Source organism: Podarcis gaigeae (assembly GCF_964106915.1).
Source record: "Podarcis gaigeae genome assembly, chromosome: 8".
Lineage (NCBI taxonomy): Eukaryota > Metazoa > Chordata > Lepidosauria > Squamata > Lacertidae > Podarcis > Podarcis gaigeae.
In genome coordinates, this window is record NC_139684.1 from 40,179,592 (window position 1) to 40,194,698 (window position 15,107).

Sequence of the window (15,107 nt, forward strand, 5' to 3'; positions counted from 1 at the left end):
ATCAAAGAAGCAGCACACCAGATGCACAGCAGGAGGGGGCTGATTCAGCTCAGGAAACGACTCCTGTGATATCTTCCTCAGGACCCTTTACCTGTGGCAATGTATGGGTGCTGTAAGAAAGTACAGGTTTCCCTCTTTTTTTCTGCCCTCTTTTTCTCTTGGGCTAATTAATGTTTGGCATGTTTTCTCCCACCACCATTTTATATTTATTATATCCTTCTCACCATATTCAAATGATTTCCCCCCCTTACATCCTCAGACAAAACTATCTCAGGAGAAGTTAGAGTGAAGAGTAATAGATATTGAGCCACTCTCATCATGGTTGGGAGGCATCTCCCATAGGCAAAACCTAAATCCCCTTCACTGCACTACACTGGCTCTAACTTTTCTAAAGTGCTCTGACTTTTTTGGAATTTGCACTAGGATGGTTTGGATGTTGCAAGATTCTTGGCGATGATAGGTAAGTGCTATTGGGACAGAGTAAGGGAGCTCCCTTATTTTCCCATTGTGGGTGACCCTGAAGAACCCTCCAAAACTGTTTGTACCATCAACAGGTCATTCTGCCAAGAAACTTTTTCTAATATTTAGCTACAGTGATGGAAAACAAAGATGCTCCATCATCTATGTGCTAGCCCATGGGTAGGCAAACTAAGGTCCAATCACCTTCTCAATCTGGCCCGCGGACGGTCCAGGAATCAGCGTGTTTTTACATGAGTAGAATGTGTCCTTTTATTTAAAATGCATCTTTGGGGTATTTGTGGGGCATAGGAATTCGTTCACCCCCCCAACAAAAATATAGTCCGCCCCCCCCACAAGGTCTGAAGGACAGTGGACCAGTCCCCTGCTGAAAAGGTTTGCTGACCCCTGTGCTAGCCCTTAAAAAATTTGAAGATGGCCTCTGAATATTGCCTCTTAACCGTCTCTTCTCCAAGTTAAACATAACCAACTCAACCTTTTCTCATCAGACTGGTTCTCCAGACACCTCATCATCTTTATCTCCTTCTCAGGAAATGTACCAGTTTATAAATATCCTTCCTCCAAGAGAAAGTTGGCCATATTCTTCTTAAAAAGAAAGATGGTCTTTAAATTCTAATAGTAGTAGTAGTTGTTGTAAATTTGCATGGTGGCAGACAGCCCTGCAGTTTGGGTCAAGCTGTCACACAGTAGAGGAACCCACCCAACCTCACCTGTTGAAGACCAGTGCTCTAGTCTAGACCATTGTTTCCCAAACTTGGATTGCCAGGTGTTTCTGGACTTCAGTTCCCATCATCCCTGACCACAGGTCCTGCTAGCTAGGGATGATGGGAGTTGTAGTCCAAAAACAGCTGGAGACCCAAGTTTGGGAAACACTGCTCTAGACAACACAACCTCATCTTCACCAGTCAGTAGAATGGGGATAGTTTTGCTGCCGCTCACTTATGCTCCAAAGCTATGCTGCAGTTAGTGTCATACAACCAGCAGAAACATTCTCAAGAGGCAGTCCAAGCACAATGTGCATGGTGCCGTGCTATGAACTGGCTCTATCCATGGCCAATGTCTATTTATTTGGAAAGCAATGGTGCCTGAACACTGAATTCGCTTTCTTTCTTCTCCCCTTCATTGTCTCTTCCTTTTGTATGTGTCAAATATTTGTTAGTTTGAAAGCCATTCTGGAGTAGGAACCAGTCTATTTTTTGTCCAGCCCTAAATACACTATTTTTATCCTAATTCTTCTATATACAGCCCTAAATACTTGATGATGATGGGAATCATCATCACCGTCAAATAATACTCAACAATAACAACAGCAATATGTAAAAAGAAAAAAAAATCGATATGCAAATAAGATTTATATCTGCTTCGTGCTTAAATTACTCCCAAGCTGTGCACAAGCGCTTTCCCCCGCATCTCATCATCTTCGTTTTCTTTCTCCCTCGTTGCCATAGGAACCGCCACCTACGAGCCTTGTCTTGCTGGGCGTGCCCACGAGTGACTTTTTGTAAAGTCTACGCATGCGCCAACACCGACCCGGTGAGCGAGACTGCGGCGCGGTGAGAAAGATGATGGCGGTCGTGATAGACGGTCGTCTCGCGAGGCGTGGCTGAGATCGCGTTCGAGACGACGCGGAAGAGGCTGGGGAGAGAACCCGGAAGTGGGCGAGGAGGGAGCCCGGAAGTTTTGGTCAGGGGAGTAGACAGAGGACTCAATTCAGAATGGACGGTAAGGCAGCTCTTTCCCCTTCCTCCTCGGGTGGGTGGGGGATGGAGCGACTTCACATTCAACCCTGATCCAGGGTGTGGGGACTTTGGGACTGGAGCCTTGCCTACAGGGATGAGGATAACTGGGAAAGTGAAAGCGGGGTGGGGTTCCTGGGGGTGGGGAAGTGTGTAACAATGAAGCCATCAAGACATGACTTTAGCATTCTCCCACCCAGCCCCCGGCCTTGACTCCCATAAAGAGTGTGTGTGTGCTTGTGTGTATGCATATATATTTATACATTTAAGCACACACCCCTTGTGCATGTGAGCTGGAGGTAAATTCTCTCGAGTTGTCTAGAAGGGATCTGGGGTGGGGATATCTCTCCAGGCTGCCTTCCTGCCTGCCTGTTAGAGTTGTTGACTTTTTTTCTCCCCTCCGCCCCCAGGCTCCTGCCTCACACACATTTGTCAGGCAAAGGTTCACCTGTTCAGTTTCTGGCACAAGTGCCTTCCTAGAAAAGGAAGTTGGCAACCTTATTGCCCCCCAAGACAAGGCAGTCAAGAAGCACACATGGGAGGAGGAGGGGAGGTTCTTTTTCTTCTTCCTTCAACTAAAGGCGAATTGCTACTTGACACGAAGGCACAAATCTATCTGCTGTGTTTGGTATTTTGAGGGAATACTTCCCCTTCCCCATCAAATTGTTCTGATTAAATGTCTGGGGTGTTTGTTTTGCCTGCAGAGTGTGTTTAGGCTAACTTAATTTTAGTCATTTAGTACAACTTGGTACAATTCATGGATTGCATAGGTTGCCGAGTCTGACCACCCTGTCATGTGTCACAGGGTTGGACTATATAGTGTATTGGATATGCCTTGTGATTTTGTGGGAGGCAGAGTCAGATGTTTGACTTTGTTCTTTGATATAACCCACTTTCATTACTCCTACACTTCACTCACAAATGACTAGGTAATTGGGATTGTGCGTTTTGTTTTAAATATGTGGCACAGAGGTTCCTGCCTAATGGCAGGGGGTCAGTCAGTGGTTTTCTAACCCATACTAGAAAATATCTATTGGTATTATGATATGCCCTAAGGGATGGAGCCCTGTGGACAGAAATGTATGCCTATGAGAGGCATGTTTGCATTGGCCAGAAACTGATCTTTTCATAATAATAATTTTAATAATATTTTTATTATATGTACCCTGCCCATCTGACTGGGTTGTTCTAGCCACTCATCTGGCTGGCAGTCCTTTCAAGAGAATCATTTTTGTGAGCCGAAGAAGACTGTATGTTTAGAGACTTCAAAAGGGGATCTTTTAACAAGCAGCAATGTATTTTCCTCATTTCTTGTATGTCACTTCCTGTTCCTGGATGCCGGAGAGGTGACACAGTGTATGAGCCAGTTACCTGGGTGGCATAGTGTTTGATCAATTTCTCCTCACCACAGAGGTAGAACAGGAGTCTCCAGCTAGCAGTTATCTTCCAGGCAGCTTGAGAGGCCAGAGTACAAAGGAAAATGATTGCCGTGGTTAAACTTGAGTGTTGAATTATGGAGAAAGAAAGTGCTGCAGCACTTTGAAAGACTGGCTTACTAGTATATTGTCACATGCAGTCAAGAAGTTGGGCTCCAAGGTGCAACGATTCCTCCTGTGGAACTGGAAAAATATAATGACTTTTAGCAGCAAATGTAAAAAATGTAGGAGCTAGTTCATTGTATAGAGATGAATATTCCTCATGTAAGGTTGCTAGACACAAGGTGCTTAGCACAAAGGATTTTTGTTGCTCTATGGAAAGGGTGTATTTAATGTAGCCAGTCTGGGCCTCTTTGGGCTAGAAGGAATGTTTGGTTTGGTGGGGATTTCAGTCAGTACCCTTCATTCTGAGACCTTTTTTCTGAAACCCAACTATTGTCATCTTTCTCTTCACAGATACACTCTTCCAGTTAAAGGTGAGTGCTGGATACTATGAAATGCTGTTTCTTGTTGCCAGCTAGGGCTTAACTATTAACTATTCTGCAGCAAGATATAGAAAAGGATGTAAATTTATTTTTAAAAAATATACTGTACACAGTGCAAATGCTGAATTATTGAGAGAGAATTTATTTATTTTGAGGATTAGTACCCTGCCTTCCAAATGGATGGTCTGCAGGGAGGCTAACAGTCCTCAAGGCAGCTGTATGTGCATTTATTTTTTTAAAAATCACTATTTAAAAATGCACTTTTTTCATGGTGAACCTATGTAGGTGGCATCTAGGTTTCTGTCTGGAAGTATTGTCTTCCTTGGACAGAGAAAGCATCTACTTTCTGGAATGGCAGGTTACTTGTTTGTAGTTGTGTATTAGACTCTGAGATGGGCAGCTCCTGGGGACCACTTTAAGTAGTGGGATGTTTCACTGACTCAGATTAGCTGTTCCCACAGCTCTCCATAGTGCGTTCAATGCAGATGGCTTCTATTCTGTCCTGTAAAATTTATTGATACTCTCCAGTATGCCAACCCCTTGATATTGCTTCTTTGTAGACTCTGAATATGCACACAACTTAAAAATTACTCAGGATGTATTGGTCTAAAGTAGGGAGACAATGGCCATTTCTACCTCTTGTTTCTGTACAAGAGCCCTCCTGGACTAGACCAGATGCCTGTCACACAGCAGCCAACCAGATGCCACTGAGAAGCCCCCAAGTAGGACACAAACACAATGACACTCTCATGTTCATGATCCCCAGTAATAGTTATTCACTGGAAGTGATATAGCCCTTATGACTACTAGCCATTATTATCCGTTTCTCCATGAATTTGTCAAATCATCTTTTAAAGTCATCCAAGTTGGTGGCCAGTACAATCTCTTGTGGTAACCAGTTCTATAGATGAACTGTGTGATGTGTGAATATTCCCCCCCTTTCATCTGCTTTAAATTTTCCACTTTTTAGATTCTTTGGATGACCCTGAGTCTAGTATTATGAGAGGAACAGAAGAAAAACATGATCTTCTTTTCTCACCTCTTACATACATAATTTTACAAGCCGTTGCCATATTTTCCCCACAGCCCTTTACTGGTCTTTTTTGTAAACAAGAACACCCCAAATATTATAACCTTTCATCATAGGGAAGTTACTTTAGCCACATATGGCTTGTTTTTTCTTCATCTTTTGAGGTTTTGCCCATACTTTTTGAGATATGGTGACTAGAAATGTACAAATGGCAAGTTTTTCCCTGTGGATATCTCCTCCTCTGGAGATGTTTTCCTGCCTGCCTACCTACCTACTGAGCATCTCATTCTCTCTAGTTTACAGCCAAGCAGCTGGAGAAGCTTGCCAAGAAGGCAGAAAAGGACTCCAAAACCGAGCAAGCCAAAGTCAAGAAGGTAATGGAAACAAATGCTGGTGATGAGAGTAACTGCCGGATTTCCCTGGAAGGCTGACTGCCTCTCCAATCAGGAACTCCAATAGCAGCATTGCTGCTCTCTCTAAGCCTCTTTGCTTACACACTGTGGCTCCCCATTTGAACATCAGGAACCAGTGTCCCTCCAGATCTTGTTCAGTTCTAACTCTTATCAGCCCCAGTCAGTATGGCCAGTGGTTTGGGATGATGGGAGTTGGGTTCAACAACATCTGGAGTGCCACAGATTCCGTATCCTTGTTTTCATTGTTTTCATTTTAAGGCTCTGTGTTTCCTGTGTCTCTGCTCAGTGCAAAGTTTTGGCTCCCTTCGTTTCTCCTTTCTATGCCCATCCTCTCTGTCTTTTGCTGCGTTCCATTTCTGGCAGAGCCTCACCTTCCCCCATAACTGATCTAGTTGTCTGTCTCTGTCTTTAGTAGCTCCATTCCTGAACATGTTTGTCCATTTTCTTGTCTCTTCCTTCACTCCTGATTTCTTTGTCTAGTGCAGATTGTAAGTAAGGACCTTTCTACACTGTGTGCACTACATTGTTGCACCACTAAAAATGGAGAGGCATGGGGCAGTCCTTATTTAGGGAAAAGGTGGGCCTAGCAAGTCCGCACCATGTACAGAATTCTTGATGTTGGGAGACGCTGTTTGAAGGCCACCACCTTGTTTTGGCCAAGCCATGCATATATGTTGTCAGGTGTGGGGCAGGTAAAGATGCAGCTGGCTTGAAAGGTTTTCTGGCTGATCGGCAGCATGTTTAGAGCCCCATGCAAGTGCTCTGATTCTGGTGAATTCACCCTGAGCATCTCCCCATTTTTCTTCTGCTCCAGGCCCTTCAACAGAAGAATGTGGAATGTGCCCGTGTCTATGCAGAGAATGCCATTCGGAAGAAGAATGAAGGCTTGAACTGGCTCCGTATGGCTTCTCGAGTGGATGCAGTGGCCTCTAAGGTCCAGACAGCAGTGACTATGAAGGGGGTAAGAAGATGCACTTTGGCACAGGTGTTGCGTATCCACAGACTAACCTGGTAGATGCTTCCTCTTCCCTGCTGCTTAAGGCTACAAGGACTTGCCTTTCACATTGGCCATGTTTGCACATAATGTTTACCAACATGGTGTACAGCTTCATGAAACCCAGTGAAAATCCCCTACTTTGTGCTCACCAAGGTCTCATGTCCCTCTCATTGCTTTTTTTAAAATCACATCTTTTACCGTAGGCATTGCTGGGCAAGGTGGGTTGATTTACATTGAGATGATTTAAATCACAGCCACTTTGTGATGGTGCCCATGCCAGTTTCTCATATTTCCATAACCTTCCCCCAATCCAGTCCATCTGAAAAAGTCCACACTTCACCCTTCATCAATAACAAACTATGGCTTACTGGGAACGAGCAACAGACTGATGCCCTCTCTCAGTTGCACCTGCTTCACCCCTCTCTAGCTAGAAACAACATTGAGCCGGCTGCTGTGTGGTTTAATGTTCAAGCCAGTGCTTGTGTCTTGTTTCTCTCCAAACACACCATGACTGGTAAGCCAAGAGCAAACCTCAGCTTCCACATGTGATTTATCTGGCGAGAAACAAATCACCAGCACCGCTTAGTATGTAACACTAATCTAAGCCAGCTGCTCCAGAGTTCTGTAAAGGGGGCAAAGGGAAGGAACTGGGCAGGATGACTGAGCAGCACACAGAGTAATTTATTATTTGAGGCTATGGTGTACCATTACATGAAAACGGAGCTACAGTTGGATCGACAGCCACCCATCCAGCCAAGTGTTGTCTGTCTTGGTTAGCAACAGATTTTTAAGATCTCTGGAAGAGTACTTTTCCAGCCTTACTGCCCAAGATCCAATCTGCAATTTAATCCAGAATATTAGGCATATTGTTATCGGCAAACGTGCTCATTTGACCCCTGGCTTGCTGACTCTTCCTTATCCCATATTGGTATGTGAGCAGACCTGGTCAGTCTGGTTTGCTCCATTGGAGCCCTGTGAGCTACTTTGGGGCCAAAAAATGTTCCTCTTACCCACTCTGCCCCTTTCCACTCCACCCATTTCCCCCCCTCTGCTGATCTCTATTGCCCCCAGCATCTCAATCCTGGCCCCTCTTGACTTTTAGACCTTGAGTCTGGGCTTCCAAGACTGAAAATGATGAAACAGCCGTTAAGGTCTGTCAGCTGAGGACCATCTTGGCTGTGACTTGTGCTTCTGAAACCCTCATTCCCTGCTCATTTGACACTTTCTGCCCCCTGGCCTTTCCTGCCATTGTTGCTCTGAGGGACATAACTCTTAAATCAGTGGTGGAGAACCTCCAGCCTGTGAACCTAATTAGACCTACCAGCCCTGCCCATTTGGCTAATGGAGATCACTTCAGCCAAGAAATGCCCATCTGCTCTGGAGCAGGTGAAGAGGCAGTGCAGCTGAAATGAAAGCGGGTTTGCAGGCACTGCTGAGCAGTCCTCTGCACCACATTTTGCAAAGGCTGTTGATCAGCTGGTTGATGACACTTGCAAAATACAGGGTGGTGCTTTGGCCTGCACAGTTTGATTTTAAACTGTACAGGCAGAACAGGGCACCTGACATCATTGTGATGCCAGGTGACTGACAACTCACCTGTCAAATTTGGCTCATGGGATGGGGGAAGGGGAGAATGCAGCTTGTGGACTAGATGCGGTTCCCCACACTTTATTTAAGTCCTCCAAGTCCTGGCCCCAGCTCTCTGGGCAGTTCCCTGATGGGCTTCTGCTTCCTTAACACATGAAACATTTTCTGACTCTCTACTTCAGGTGACTAAGAACATGGCCCAGGTGACGAAGGCCTTGGACAAAGCACTCAGCTCTATGGACTTGCAGAAGGTCTCTGCTGTGATGGACAAGTTTGAGCAGCAGGTCCAGAACTTGGATGTTCACACTTCGGTAAGGGCTGTTGGCTGTCCAGGGAGAACAAGGCATCTGTGCTGTAATGCTATGGGTGGTGGAATGCAAGACACCTTAAAACTCCTTATTCCAGTAAACCTGTTCTGTCCCCATCCCTCCCTGTTTGCCTATGACTCCTTCTCCTTCCATCTACCCCCTCACTGCCAGATATGGTGAAGTTCTGTTGAAGTTCAGACTTCTGCTGTAGGAAGTGTGTAAAACACTCTTTTTTAGCAGTATGTATGCTCTGGTCTGGAGTTTGGAATGTAGGAAGCTGCCTTATACCGAGTCAGACCACTGGTCCATCTATCTCAGTATTGTCTGCACTGACTAGCAGCAGCTCTCCAGGGGTTTCAGACAGGGAGTCTCTCCCAGCCCTATCTGGAGATGTTTGGGATTGAACCTGGGCCTTTCTACATGCAAATCAGATGTTTTACTGATGAGCTATGGCCCTTGGATACGGGCTAGGGCAGGAAGAAGGCGCAGAATGTAAATGAACAGCCCTTTCCATGTATGCAGTGTGTTGGGTCTGCTAGCCCACTGTTTGGTTGTGCACAACTCTTCCCTGCCTGTGTAGAGGAAGTGACTGTGTGCGTGTGTTTCCCCTGCTCGCAATGCAAGCTTCTTGTAGAAGGTACATGTTGGGCCTTACTACTGCTGTCACCCTTCTACAGATTCCAGTAGGAATGGGGAGAGAGCCCCCTTCATTTTCTGTTCCCAAACTGAAAGGGAAAAAGGAAAAGATTGTTGGGCTTATTGGTGGATGGCAGTAGCACCTTCCCTTTTTTATTAATATGTAATTTTTATTGAACTCGAGAAAACAAAATAGAGAAACTTCACGTAAATATCATGGAATCCAGCTGCAGACACAGATTATACAATACTTAGTACTGACTAGCTCACAGCAAATAATTAAATTATCTTGAAAGAGTCGTTAACAGTTTTGTGTGATAACTAGGCATCAGCAGAGCCCCTCCAAAGCAATGTGTGGATATTGGGAGGGTCTGAGAATTTTAAGTCCATAATGATAAAGAGGAAAAAATAAGAACCACAATTTTTCAAACTGATCTTTCTTCACTTCACTTCTTGCCACTTGTCTGTGTTGTCTCCCAGACAGTGTTGAACCATGCCTCTGTCATTAGACATTACTTCCAATGTTGAGCAATGAACATCTGAGCCACCACCAGATGTTCATCAGTGGGGGACAGCAGTAGCACCTTCCTGCTGCAGGGAGATCTGGAAGAAGGGGATGTTTTGTGCTGGACACGTGTGGGGGACAGCAGGAGGAATAATTTCCACTGAGAAGCAGGCCTGTTTGCACCGGACATATTCTTGTGTTCTGTTTCCTCCCTCCTTGCTAAGGATCTGTTTTGTGGTCCCCACAGGTGATGGAAGACTCCATGAGCTCAGCCACTACACTGACCACACCCCAGGAGCAAGTTGACAGTCTGATAGTACAAATTGCTGAGGAGAACGGCCTGGAAGTCATGGATCAGCTGAACCAGCTGCCTGAGGGGGCCTCGGCGGTGGGAGAGAGCTCTGTGCGTTCCCAGGAGGACCAGCTATCGCGAAGGTTCGTTGCCACCCAAACATGTCCATAATCATTTTGTAGGATTCAAATTCCTGCTTCTTGGCCAACAACAGAGACCCAGGCCTGGGCAGCTTTTAAAATATCTATAGGTTGCCATATCCTGGTAGCAAGTAGCATCACTCTTCTTTCCCCAAAACAGCACCAGCCATCCATGGTATCAGCTGGTTTTGGGGAGCCAAGAGGTTTGCAAAAGTATTTTTTTAAAACTTTATAAAATTAATTTTTAATGAAACATTTAAGAAAGAAGGAACAACCCAAAGGGACAGTCTCCAGAAATAGCCTGACAAGCACTGAGCACATCTTCTCTGATGTGGCAGGAGGGGAAAGAAGGCAACACTGAACGAGAGCTGTAATATTTTTTTGCAATTCCCCACGGTCAAAACTAAAAAGCCAGCTCTTTTCTGTACCTTAAAAAAAAGGCTTCTTTTTTCATTTTCTATTTCTCCTGTGTTCCTGTCCAGGTTGGCTGCCCTGCGGAATTAACCCTCTACTCCCCCAATGGACTGTTGCTTCTGCCTTGTTCAACTATGATTTGTGGACTTCCTGCGGGAGGCCCCTGGCCACCCCGTCCTACGGTGATCAGAAGGAAGACTGGTCCCTCGACCCCTCCAGGCCTGCTGTGTTCAGAAATGGACTTTAAATCCTCTCATGGTGATGGCAATTTACTCTCTAAAGATAGTGGCGGCAGCAAGCACCCATGCATGAACTTGCCTAGGCTTGGCTGGGAGGATGGTGTGATTGGGAGGCAAATTTATTGGTATGGTTCTCCTCCCCCCCCCCCAAAAAAAGCCCACCAACTTCTTTTTTCAGCCCACACTTCCCATCATCCCCTTGTGCCTGAAAGTCACTGGATGAAAGGAACAGGAGCATACAGCTCTTAGAAATGATTCAGGCAGAGCCCTTGCAAGACTTAAAACGTTTATAACTAGAACCTGTGTCTGGTGTGTGGAGGCAGGTGTGCTGTTTGTTTCTCCTAATATCAGTCACTTCCTTGGCTTAGGGCAGCCTCCCTGACCTGCCCTCCAGATCTTTGGACTACAACTCCCATAAACCCCAGCTTCTACAGCTGATGGGAGTTGTGGTCAAAAGCATCTGGAGAGCACTAAGTCCGGGAAGGCTGTTTTAGGGGATGACTTGTGGAAATTGGAATTGTGCTACAAAGTGAGCTTGTCGAGAGAATGGATGTGTACCTTTCTCCCCTCCCCCGCCTGTCTGTTTACACACCATTTTGGATTTATACACCATTAAGTGACCTTTGAAACTAATGCTCCTTTATTCTCTCCCTCCATTACACACACAGAGAGATAGATTCATTTGCTGATTCTACACCCTCTGATTCTTCTGCCGGCCCTCTTAAGAACTCTTTGCTTGTGTTCTGCATTTCAGTTCACCCTTGTCCAGCATGTACCTTTCCTCAAACTTCTGGAAGGTGAACCCTCATGTACAGAGATGCTTGGGTCTTTCCCCCTGAATTGTCATATTGGAGAAGTTTGCCTCTTGGTTCCAGAGCAGCTCTTCCCCCTGCGCTCTCACTCTCTCCCCCCCCCCCCTTTCAACAAGACTTGGGATCTCCTAATACTCTGGGTGGAAACAGTGGGGCTTAACAGGATTAGGTTCTTGTCTTCAATGGTGTTGCTTTGACCTTTCTGCCTGAGCCGATGTCAAGAGAGCAAGAACCTCTTTAGTCTTAGAGCTCACCTCTCCTGTAAGAAACCACGCTGTTCCACTTTGCTGCTGGTATTTAAAATGAGGTCTCTCTCCTCCTGCCATTCTGTCTCTGAAGGGCCTGTCCCTTATGCTTGTGCTCTTCCTGTTCTTCTAAGCCGCACTTTGTGGGGTAGGGTGTGGGAACAGAGGACGTGTTTTCATTGTGAAAGGCTTGTTGGAAAGGGGTTATGGAGTGCCACATCCTCCCAGCTCCTTCTTGGGAAAAACACTGCTCTGTTTTGCCTTCCTCCACCTCTAGTTAAAAAACAAAATTAAAGTGGATGCTGTTGTTTCTTTAATGCTCTTTTAAATAAATTACTCTCCGGAAATCGGGGTGTATGGGGTTTTAGCGGAGGGGTAGTACCACCAGGGGAACACACACATCATGCTCCTTTTGGGGTAGTTTGTCTACCTTTGGGCCCCACTCTGCACTCAGCTCTCACCTGGGACTCTTAGAAGCAGTCAACATGCAACAGCAGTCACGCCATAGGAACGGCTTCAACTGGGCAGCTAAACCAGGCGAGGGTATCCAATGAGTCTCAAACTCTCAGTAAGTTAGGAACTTCCCCTGCATGCAAAGGCAGGCTCCAGTGCATTGGCAGGATGAGATCAATAGTGGGTCCAGTGATCAAGAAGGTGGTTACTGCATGTATTGTAGAGGGAAGTGAGGCAGATGAGGTTTGTCAACCTGGGAAGGTACCCAGTCTAGGAGAAGGCGAACTCTGCTGCCTTGCAAGGTATCTTCGAGGGAAGAAATGGCTATCCTACACAAATCTGGAGTGGAGTCTCTAACACGGTTAGATGATGCCTTGTACATCACCTTTTGGCAACTCCTACAGTCAATCTGGTGCAAAGGTATTGGTCTGCTTTCCTTTGGACCACATCAGTGAGGCCGAGAGGGGGGTCTTATGGGCAGCCCAGTACCTCGATACACACTGGCCAGGCCTGCACCCCAGGGAGGTAACTTCAGTACTGCTAATGCAGTGATTTTAATTCACCCCTGGAGGTACACTCCATTGTCTCTAAGTCTCAAGGCAGGCAGATGCCAACAATCTCTGGAAATCAGTAGGTGCAGTTAGGTTTACATAGGTTTCCTCACTCCTGCCCTTGGGGATCATACATAGAGGAAAGGAGGCTTACAAAAACTAAGGTCGGTGGCAGTGGTCAGCCAGATTAGGCACTGACTGAGAGCCCCAGGTGCTCAGAAGGGTCTCCTGCCCTGTCGCCATCCCTGCCTTCCCTGCTGTGGCCCCAAAGCTGCTCCTTTTAAACGAGATCGAAGTTTGATTCCTATCCACAGTGTCCGCCTACCATGTTCAATTACTCAGGAGGCCCAATCCTTCCTATTTCATTTTTTAAGAAAAATTGTTGCCACAGGGCAGCTTACATGTCCGCCAATAGGTGGCCATGCCAACTGCAACATGATGAAAGAGCAGCAACTGCTGTTCTAGCTCTTATGGCTGAGAATTGGTGTCTGAGGTGAGGGCATGGAATTGAATTTGCAGCTTCCGAAACACAGCATGGCTCCTGACAGTTCTTTCTGGTGTTATGGTGTTACGTCCCTCCCCCTGGTCCAAAAAAGGTTGGTAAACTGTATTGCTCCCTCAAATTCTGTGTGGTTCTGCATTAAACAGGTTTGCCACAAGAGGGCTCCCGCCCCCAAGGAACTTCTTTCATAGTCCAGCTTTAGATGTGCTTTAGCTCTGGCAGAGGCATAGGGGGGGCCTTCCCGGGTGATTGACCTGGGCACATTTTCCTTCGTGCAGGGGGCTACTCATGCCACCCTCCCCAAGCCAGCCTTGTGCCGCTTTGCGAGGCTGGTATCTGATCACATCCCATTCTTGGACACTGCCTGGTCAGATTGTCAAAATAGTGGTTCAGAATCGAGGTAAATAAGAGACCAACCTGGCCCCATCCATTGGCCAGAGAATGAGCAGATGCAAGGAGCTGGCCTCCCCACTCTCTGCTCCCATTGCCTGTCACTCTGGGACTGTAGAAGCAAGGAGAGAGGATGCTCTGGCCCCATCCGTCATCTGCTAAAGGAACAAGAGCTAGCAATTGCTATTCAAGGACCAGCACCAGCAAGGGGAGATCAGCCTGGCCCTTTTCACACCACAAATGCCATCTTATGCAGCTTATTTCTCTGGATTTAAAATAACATCCCCCTCATCTACCTTTCCCCTACTCTCCTCTCTCTCTCTCTCTCTCTCTCTCTCTCTCTTTTTTTTTTTTTGTTTTGTTTAGTCTGCTTTGGGAAATGGCAGCTGTTTGAAAAGTGGAATAAAAATAGCAATAATAATCACAGTTGTAGTCTGCATCAAACCCACCATTCATTCCTTACTCATTTAAAAAAAGAAGCTTCCGCTTCTCGCTCCCCACCCCCCTGCTTGTCTGGAGAATTGTGATCCCACCATTCAGCTCTTTCTTAAGCAATTGGCTGTGCTTCTTCAGCACACAGAGGACCCTTCATTTAAAAGTGAGTCTCAGGTTAATCCCTACGTAGAGTCCTAGGGAGCTGCTTCATACCATTGGTCCATCTAGCTCAGTATTGTCCACACCCGTGGTCTTCAACTGGTCCAGACCCAAGTCCTACCTCTGACTCACAACCTGCAACATGGGACCCGCTGTCAAATGTTCACATTTGATTTATACTTAATGCACATTATTAATCCTAAAATAGCAATTCACAGAGCAGTATGTTTTAGCATTGCTACCAAATGAAATGCAGTGGTTGTTACACTTATTTTTAGTCAAAAGGCTGAGAAGCTGTTGAACCCCCCCCCCAGCTTTGCATTCTGGGAGAAGTCCAGAAAGCCATAGAAGTAGACTCAAAAGTGAACAGAGTGCCCCTGCTCCGTACAGAGCTTCCTCTCTAGAAGCATAGATATAGGGTGGTGGGGCATGTGCTTGGCCAGAAATATGTACGTTCTTAGAAATGGCTCATGCTTTTCTCCTGCCATGTTGCAGCACCCATGGAAATCAATAAAAGGTGTGTGTCATCAGACGAATGTGCCCTAACCTAGACACCATACGTAGTGTTCTTTCAGCCTTATCTAGACATGCTGCAAGCCACCTGGTATAGCCTATGGACTGCTTAAAGGGCTGTGGCCTTCACTGATTGGCTGTGGCTCTCCATGATTTCAGGCAGGCGTTTTCCCTAGCCATACCTGGACTGAACCTGGGACCTTCTGCGTGCAAGGCAGAGGCTCTACAGCTCAGCTGTGGTCCTTCCTCTCATGCTGTTGTGCCCCCAGCAACTGGTATTCAGTGGCATGCCAAGGTTATAATAGTGGCTATTAAAAAAAAATATTAGTGGCTGTTGGAGCTGTGGTCTAAA

General features: G+C 46.2%; 1 protein-coding gene across 1 annotated transcript; it reads left to right on the plus strand.

Moving 5' to 3' along the window:
- Positions 1-46: 46 nt before the first annotated feature.
- On the plus strand, positions 47-12,069 carry CHMP1A (charged multivesicular body protein 1A). The gene is made up of 8 exons (XM_083754601.1): positions 47-460; positions 1,926-2,199; positions 4,106-4,125; positions 5,461-5,538; positions 6,392-6,538; positions 8,344-8,472; positions 9,858-10,045; positions 10,525-12,069. Exons 2-8 carry the CDS (start codon positions 2,193-2,195, stop codon positions 10,544-10,546), a joined length of 591 nt encoding a protein of 196 aa, XP_083610727.1. The 5' UTR covers positions 47-460; positions 1,926-2,192; the 3' UTR covers positions 10,547-12,069.
- The last annotated feature ends 3,038 nt before the right edge of the window (positions 12,070-15,107 follow it).